Source organism: Carassius carassius, chromosome 20, assembly GCF_963082965.1.
Source record: "Carassius carassius chromosome 20, fCarCar2.1, whole genome shotgun sequence".
NCBI lineage: Eukaryota > Metazoa > Chordata > Actinopteri > Cypriniformes > Cyprinidae > Carassius > Carassius carassius.
The window spans coordinates 405579-415000 of record NC_081774.1 but is presented as its reverse complement, the minus strand read 5'-3'; the positions used below and the strand labels follow the sequence as shown (position 1 = coordinate 415000).

General features: G+C 38.8%; 1 protein-coding gene across 1 annotated transcript in view; it reads left to right on the top strand.

Annotated features, from left to right (window-relative positions):
- The window catches only part of LOC132095943 (ATP-sensitive inward rectifier potassium channel 10), a 14109-nt gene extending 4687 nt beyond the window's left edge, over positions 1-9422 (top strand). The window contains exons 2-6 of the mRNA XM_059501037.1: positions 6067-6406; positions 6603-6814; positions 6909-7040; positions 7278-7455; positions 8961-9422. Coding sequence (XP_059357020.1) covers positions 6067-6406; positions 6603-6814; positions 6909-7040; positions 7278-7455; positions 8961-9340 — 1242 coding nt within the window. The 3' untranslated portion in view covers positions 9341-9422. The remainder of the gene's footprint in view (positions 1-6066; positions 6407-6602; positions 6815-6908; positions 7041-7277; positions 7456-8960) is intronic.

The window sequence follows — 9422 nt, the reverse complement described above, 5'->3', positions numbered from 1 at the left end:
GACAGGACATTATCTTTGACATGAGTCCAAGTATATTGATGTTGAGTAGGATGAAAAACTCTCCAAACATCACTCAGATCATGCATTTCAATTAAACTAGTTAAAACTCTCTTACTAGGTCCATGAGGTTCTGGATGGTTTCTATCTAAGGATGCATTGACCGTGCAATTAAAATCACCACCCAGAAAAAAGTAACCATCATTGTTACTGTTATTAATAGCAGTGTTCAGAGTGTTGAAAAAAATAGCTCTTTCTATGCCTAAAGTTGGAGCATAAACATTGAAGAAAGTAATTTTAACATTTTCAAACACAGCTTGTATTTTTAACAAACGGCCTTCGATTATTTCATCAATATCACAAGAGATAGGTCTAAAATCTCTAGAAAACAAAATGCCAACACCACCACTGTTACTACTCTTGTGACTGAGGAAAATTTCCCCATCCCATTCTTTCCTCCAAACAGCTTCATTGTCCTGTGTACTATGTGTTTCCTGCAAAAAGATTACATTTAGCCTCTTACTCTTGAACAGATTGAAAAGAGACGCTCTCTTAGCATCCTCCCTAGCACCATTAATGTTTAAAGAGCCCAGTTTGAAATCACACATTTTGAAAGTAAAGCTGCTTTCAAATAACACTTGAAAATAAACAAAAAAGAAAATAATAAAAATAAATCTCTTAAACATCATTCTTTAGCATCACTCAATTGTGCTCTTACTTTTACAAGCATTTTCTTTAGACGGTAGATTTCTTGATTAGTAAAAATGCATTGATCACTTTGTTCAGGGTTTTTCATAAGCAGTCTGACAGAATCAAGAAACAACTTTAGATCAGGGAAAAAGTCCTCAACTTTAACAGATCTCATTCCTTTTGTGCTTTGTAAAAAGGAACGAATCTTAGAGAAAGGGTAAACACAATCCATATCCACCTGCGTGTCACTACTTCCCTCATATTCACTTTCTTGCGTTTCCATCAAACCATCCTCAGACTGAGAGGAAGCACCCATTACATTTAGCTTTGACACTTTTGTTACTTGTTGCAAATTTGCTTTGTTTTCAAGATTTTTCCTTTTAGTTGACATTTTGCCAACTTCCCTGTCAATCATAGCATCAATATCGTTACACAACACAGATTCCGCCACTCCGGTCGCAGTTTCACCCACATTTAAATCTGCATTCAAATCACTGCAAGCTTTCTGTTCTCTTTTTTACTCACTGTGTTTTCCAACACTTCGTTCTCCTGTTTGTTATCTTCATTACTTTCTCCCTGCACAATTTGTACATTTCCTGGTGGATCCTTCGGTAGAACATCACTAGTGTCAGCACTAACAGACACCTGTTCCGCTAACTGGCTATTGTTTGTTTTGTCGGGACACGCACGAATCAGGTGACCCACAGCTCCGCACCCATAACACTTCATTGTTTCTGAAGTAACATGCACGGTGTAATCAAAATCATCTACTTTAAACTTGAAAATCAAGTTTAATTCCTCATTACTCTTTTTAGGGATCATAAGTAGGCCTACTTGTCTCCGAAAAGACATTACATGTTTGAGATGTGGAGAGTTGGAACTGATAGGGATCATTTTAATCGGAGAAACTAGTTTTCCATGTCTTCCTAGCTCCTTCTCTAACATCTCATTCTTCAGAAAAGGTGGTACATTGGAAATCACTATCTTTTTTGCGGGACTTACTAGAGACAGAACAGGTGTAAAAGTACCTTGAATCACTACTCCACTCTCAAGCAACTGGTTAGCTTTGTCCACACTATCCAAGAAAATCACAACAGCACTATTCATTCTTGCAGCAGATTTAATACTCTCAAACCCAACAATTTCGCCCACCGCTAAACTACATTCTTCAACTGAACTCCCTCCAGGTGGGGACAAACGAACAGCATGCTTGCGCGTCAGCTTGTGAAAGCTGAAATTCTCACCCGAAGCCATGCTAGCCAGCAACGCCGGCAGCACTCTTCGTTACCAAACAAACTTTGAAAACCTTATGAATACACAAATACAGGCAGAAAAAAAGGGGGGGGGAGACCCCAAGAAAAACGCGAAAAGAATAGTATAAGAAAAAACTTACAGTCTGCAACACGTTCTCAGCAACACACACCACGCTCACATCCGCCAAACACTCAGAGAGAGAGAGAGAGAGAGAGAGAGAGAGAGACAGAGAGAGAGTGAGAGAGAGAGAGAGAGAAAGAAAGAGAGAGAGAGAGAGAGAGAGAGAGAGAGAGAGAGAGAGAGAGTGGAATATTCAAGGATTGAATTCAGCAGCCTTTGGGCTAAAGAGCTCAAACACTGAAATCCAAAAGAGCATCAAAGATATGGATCTTATAATTCTACAGGAGACATGGAGCAGGGCAGACACCGTCACCCACTGCCCACCCAACTACAGAGAAATCATCCTCCCATCACAAAAACTCAACACAGTCCGACAGGGAAGAGACTCAGGAGGACAAATAATCTGGAACAAATCAAAACTCCACAACCACATCAACACAGTGAAGCAATGCAAATACTACACCAGGCTTAAAATCCACAAGGAACTGCTCCCATCCAGAAAAGATATATGCCTGTATACATCCCTGACATACAAGCACTGATAGATAACTTTCTAAATAACATCTATGCTCACACCAATGAAGGTGTCAATCTTGCGGCCAAAGATTTAAATTACATATTTCAAAAAATCAGCAAAACAATCCAATTTGAAAACAAAATCTGGAAAAAATCTAATACCCAAAAATGACAAATATTGGTTTGATCAGGACTGCCAAACTACTCGCAAAAAACTGAGAACACTGTCAAATCAGAAACACAGAGAGCCAAATAATACAGAGATCCGCCTTCTTTACTGTGCAACACTAAAACAATACAAACATACACATGCACAATACACCCAAAACCATCTCACAATAATTGAGAAGTCAGTGAACACAAACCAATTTTGGAATAACTGGAACAATCTGAAAAAAACTGATCATGAAGAATTGTCAATCCAAAATGTAGAAATATGGGAAAGTCATTTCCAAAGACTGTTTAATAAAGTACAAACAGACACAAACTGTATACAAAACCAATTGGGAAAACTAGAATTAGCAATCAAAGATAACCAAAACCCACTGGATTTCCCAATAACTGATAAAGAACTTACAGAAAAAATAAAAAACCTCCCAACTCAAAAAAGCATCTGGACCTGATGGGATATTAAATGAAATGATAAAACACACAAGCAGTAAATTTCAATTGGCTATTCTAAAACTATTCAGTGTGATTCTAAGTGTCGGTCACTTCCCTGACATCTGGAATCAAGGCTTGATAACACCAATCTTTAAAAACGGAGATAAATTTGATCCTAACAACTACAGAGGCAGCTGTGTGAGCAGCAACCTGGGAAAGTTATTCTGTAGCATAATAAATGCTCGACTATTAGACTTCATCACCACACACAAGGTACTGAGTAGAAGCCAAATTGGATTTTTACCAAATTACCGTACATCTGACCATATCTATACATTACATACTCTAATTGAAAAACATGTCAACCAAGAAAAAGGTAAAATATATGCATGCTTTATTGACTTTAAAAAAGCTTTTGACTCAATTTGGCACCAAGGACTGTTTTACAAACTTATTGAAAGCGGCACAGGAGGTAAAACCTATGACCTTATCAAATCAATGTACACTGAAAGTAAATGTGGTGTAAAAATCGGCACCCAACGTACGAGGTATCTTTCCCAAGAGCGTGGTGTGAGACAGGGCTGCTGCTTAAGCCCAACATTATTTAACATCTACATCAATGAACTGGCGAGCAGTCTGTTTCTTCCAGAAAAGATCCAGATCCCAGGGAACACAACACACATTTACATTAGGCACTAACCCGATAACACACACACCACACTACAACTACCTGGGTGTGAATATCACATCCACAGGAAACTTTAATCATGCTGTGAATGAACTGAGAGATAAAGCACGCAGGGCCTTTTTACGCCATAAAACAGCAATGTCCTATAGAAATCCCTATTAGAATTTGGCTGAAAATATTAGAATCAGTAATTGAGCCCATTGTCCTCTCTGGCAGTGAGGTGTGGGGTCCACTGACCAATCCAAATCAAGATCTCACCAAATGGGAAAAACATCCAATTGAGACCCTGCATGCAGAACTGTGTAAAACTATATTACACATGCACCGGCATACAACAAATAATGCATGCAAGGCAGAATTAGGCAAATATCCTCTAATCATAAAGATACAAAAAAGGGCAATTAAATTCTGGAAACATCTGAAGCTCAGTGACCCCCAATCATATCATTATAAAGCCCGTCAACACCAAGAGATGAGCAAAGAAAGCAGTCCCCTCCCTCAGCTGATCCAGAGTCAGTCCTGATGCTTCACATACATCTACTGATGCTCTGAATCACATCAGAATCAATCAGAGTACTGCACAAATCAAACCGAATTACAAACCCAAACAGATCAACAGAGTAAAATGCGATGCTATCTGACTCTAAAGAGGGAGTAGAGTATGGCAGAGTATCTGTACACAGTGTCAGATCAGAAACTGAGAAGCACGCTGACCAGATACAGACTCAGCGGACACAAGCTGATGATAGAGACGGGCAGACACAGAAAAACATGGCTGCCAGCGGAGCAGAGACTGTGTGCACACTGTGATCTGAATCAGATGGAAACAGAAGTGCACTTCCTAACAGAATGCCCCAAATACACGGACACACGGACAGTGTTCTGTGATTAAATACAGCAGATCCATCAGACATTTAAAACTCTTCCAAAGCAGGAGAAACTGGCGTATCTGTTCGGAGAACACAAGAACTGCTGTGTGTTTAATATTATTCTTTTTCTTTCTGTAAATACATATGTCACATGCACAGTTTTTGTCATGCCAATAAAGCACACCTAAATTGAAATTGAAATTGAGAGAGAGAGAGAGAGACTGAGAGAGAGAGAGAGAGAACTGGAAGAGCTGATAAGGTGGAAGAGAGACTAAAACACATCAGGAGTATTAAACACCTTCAGTCTTTACCATGAATCATTCTCCTGAGAAAGAAAAGAGACTTTGTTTTAATGCGTGTTCGGACTTGAAAAATATGCAGATATTTAGATTTACAAATTTCTATTCAGGTACTTTTTGTTTGTTTGGTTTTTGTTTTTGTTTTTTAAGTCTTGTTTTCTAAAAACTGTCTCAAAATGAAGTGAGTATATGTTTAAATTAAGAACATTTATATATATATATGTCAATGGGATCAGACAAATCAACTCAAAAGAAAAACTGTATTATTTTTCTGACCCTTTTAACAGGTCTTGATTTAAACATAAACTCACTTAGTTAAGCTCTCTTAACTCATTTTGCTTCTCCAGTACATTTTATATTCCAGTATATTTGTACTGGAATACAAGTCAAAAATATTAAAGAAAAAGATAATTGTTTTGCAGTGTAATGAGTTTATCTGGCGGATGAGACAGACAGTCTAGACTTTTTGTCACATGGCCTTATTTAGTTCGTCTCATTCAGCTCATCGTTGGTTAAAGTCTCTCACGTGTAAAATAATCTGTTCTGTTCACCTGATAAACCAGATGAATGGTATTCAACATGATCTTCTCCCTGTGGACTGAAATCTACACCACAAAACAAAAGTACTGCAGAAAACACCGAAGGCCACTGAATGAGCTGGATATCATGGCATCTAAAGAAAAAGACATTGTGTTTGAGCTGTGGACTGTTAGTTAATGCACTCGTTCAATTTAAGACAGAGAGCATTGACAAAATATACATTTGAGTGTTTATTTTATTGCACTTTATCTATTTGCGTCTGTAGATTTCAGGCTGTTTTCTAAAAACACTTAGCAGTTTTATTTATCTGTATATTCTAGAGGGTTTCTGTTCTGAAAATCAATGCATATTTATTTAGACAATGCATCATTTGAACAAACCATACAAAAAATTGCCAATTTTACTGCATCTACCAAATGCTTACGTTAATGTGAACTTAACTTAATGCTTTACTAAAGAAAGAAAAAAGTTAAAAAAGTTTCTTCTTCAGATGATGTCGGCCACACCCCCTTCATCTCACAGCCCCGCCCCTCAGAAGGTGTGCCACTCCCAGACACAGACAGACATTCTAAAGCCTCTGCTCGGAGGGGCGGGGCATGGGAGTCAGGTGGCACACCGGAGGCGGGTGCTAACCAAGGATGGGCGGAGCAACGTCAGCATCGAGTACGTGAGTGGGTGTGGCGCTCTGTACCTGCGTGACCCCTGGACCACCTTTGTGGACATGCAGTGGAGGTACAAACTGATTCTGTTCAGTGCCACTTTTGTGGGAACCTGGTTCACCTTCGGACTGCTGTGGTACCTGCTGGCTTTGGTGCACGGAGACCTGCTCGGTAAGAGCTGGAAATAAAAGTAAAATCAGCATAAAGAGACTTTCTCAATTCATGTTCCTGGACTTTGTGTCCAGTTGTGGATGATTCTGAGTTATTTAAGAATAATTATTATACTATTATTATACTACAAATATCACATCCCTGTGTTTGTTTGTGTGCGTCAGTTTGTGTCTGATCTTTGTGTTTCTTCCTGTAGAGTTCGATCCTCCAGCAAACCACAGTGTGTGTGTGATGCAGATGCAAACGCTGACCGCAGCCTTTCTCTTCTCGCTGGAGACTCAGACCACCATCGGATACGGATACCGCTGCATCACGGAGGAATGTCCGTCGGCCATAGTCCTGCTCATCATCCAGCTCCTCATCACCACCGCCATGGAGATCTTCATCACCGGAACCTTCCTCGCCAAGGTGTGCATCCTATTAACCACCTCAACACAGAAAACAAATAAATATTTGCGGGTGAAATATGACCCAGACAGCTTTGTTCTCCTGTCTGTCTCAGGTGGCTCGGCCGAAGAAGCGTGGCGGGACGATTCGGTTCAGTCAGCATGCTGTGATAGCTAATCACGACGGACGACCGTGTCTCATGATACGAGTCGCCAACATGCGCAAGAGTCTGCTGCTGGGCTGCCAGGTAACCGGAGGAGAGAATTTTCAGTAGCAGTACTAAATGAAGAAAAAAAAAGATTTTTAGGCAAAATAAGAAAACTGTACACATCTCCATTCTGTTCAAAAGTTTTCACGCCCCTGATCTTAATGCATGGTTTTACCTTCTGGAGCAGCATCGAGCGTCTGAACCTTATATGGTTTGGCAGTAAAATATGCACAAGTTCTTTGAGGACGAATGCAATTAATGTGATATTTTTTTCAGGTGACTGGGAAGCTTTTACAGCCGTGCGCACCGAAGGAGGGCGAGACGGTGCGTTTGGATCAGAAGAACGTGACCTTCAGTGTGGACACGGCCAGCGAGAGTCCCTTCCTCATCCTCCCGCTCACCTTCTACCACATCATCGACGAGCAGAGCCCACTGCGCCGATGGGCCGACAAGGGTCAGAGCCTGCCCCCGTCCCCTGAACATCCGCGGAGTTTATCCTCCAAAGAAGATTTTATTAACTCAAAAACTGATGTGCATGAGTTCAGATCAGTCAGGCCTACAATCAGTCCATTCCAGAAAGAAATACAAAAGCATTGCTATTTCAAAGAAAACAATTTAATTGAATGCAATATTTATTGGTAAAATGTGACCCTGGACCAAAAAAACAGATTAAATCATCTCTCCATTGATGTGTGGTTTGTTCGGAGGACAATATTTGAAAATCTAGAATCTGAGGGAGCAAAAAAATCTAAATATTGAGAAAATCATCTTTAAAGTTGTTCAGATGAAGTTCTTAGCAATGCATATTACTAATCAAACATTAAGTTTTGATATATTTACGGTAGGAAATTGACTAAATATCTTCATGGAACATGATCGTTGCTTAATATCCTAATGATTTTTGGCATAAAAGAAAAATGCATAATTGTGACCCACACATGCTTTTGTGCTCCAGGGTCACATGTAGTATTATGAGACATTTACAAGCAATTTTGGAAAGGCCAGTCATTTTCAACTATAGGAATAATAAATCAGGTAAAATATTTTCAGCACTGCACAGGCATCACCTTAGAATCATAAGGTTCTGTCTTACTTTTGTATCATTCTACTCTTATTCTTCGACAGCCTATTTACATTATGTGAGGTTTCTTTTGTAAGCTATGTACATTTTAGGAAACAAAAAGGGTTCAATCTACAGAAGTCTGCAGAGGAGAAAAAACCTTGAAGCTCAATATCTCAAAACTGCTCAGAATGCAGATAGAAACTTATAATTACAAGTTGGTGAAGGGGTAAATATTATTATCAGGGACTAAAAACACAAACAAAAGTAGTTTAAAAAATAATAATAATAATTAATTTAATTAAATTAAAGAATCATATTATTATTTTTTTTTTAATAAAAATTATTTCCTTTTGTTTTTATTTTATATAATGATAATAATGACTTTTTTTTCTAGTTTTTTATTTTTTATTTTTTTTTCATGTGTGTAAAAAAGGATTCCTGACAACAGGAAGAGTTTAAAAAAAGTGTGATGCCTTAAAAACATTTAGCAATTAATATATTTTAATTCGATTAACTTTTATAAAATTTCATAAATACATTTCATTTATTAAAATGTCTAAAAATATATTAAATATTATTATTATTATTAATACATTTTGAATGATTTAAAATGGTTAAATATTTAATTAAATATAAAATACATTTTCGTTTTAATTTAATTTACATTTTATTAATTCCTCATTTATTCAAAATTGTAATTAGAATTTTAGTTATTAATTGAATCTATTTATCTGAAAATGTAACTAGGTTTTGAAACTTTTGTGATTGTAAATTATGCACTTCCAGTGGCACTAAACGGAATTGCAAAAACAGTGACCGCTTCTGCCTCATGAATCACCTGACTTCACCTTTCAGAAATATTCTTGTAGAAACACTCATTGTGTCTGTTTCTCCAGGCGGATGGACGGACCCAGATCCGGGTCCGGCTGATTTTGAGCTCCTGGTGATGATGAGCTCCACAGTGGAACCCACATCAGCCACCTGTCAGGTGCGCACCTCCTACCTGCCCGACGAGATCCTGTGGGGCTACGAGTTCACGCCCATCGTGTCTCTCTCTGCCACGGGAAAATATGTGGCGTATCTCGCGTACTTCGACAAGGTGGTGAAAACCAAGACCCCGCCCCTTTTTAACCAGACCCCGCCCAGCGGCACTGATGGTTGCCATGGAGACGTGAGCAGCTCAGACCCGGAGAAGATGCAGCTGGAGCATAGCTACAGAGAGGATGAGAGACAGACGGAGGCCAGGACCGTCAGCGCACGCATCAGTAACGTGTGACTATATTCAGTAATAATGTCCTTCGAATAAAAAACTCTAATCATTAATGTTGCATCAACAGCATCAGTCCAATAATATGCAA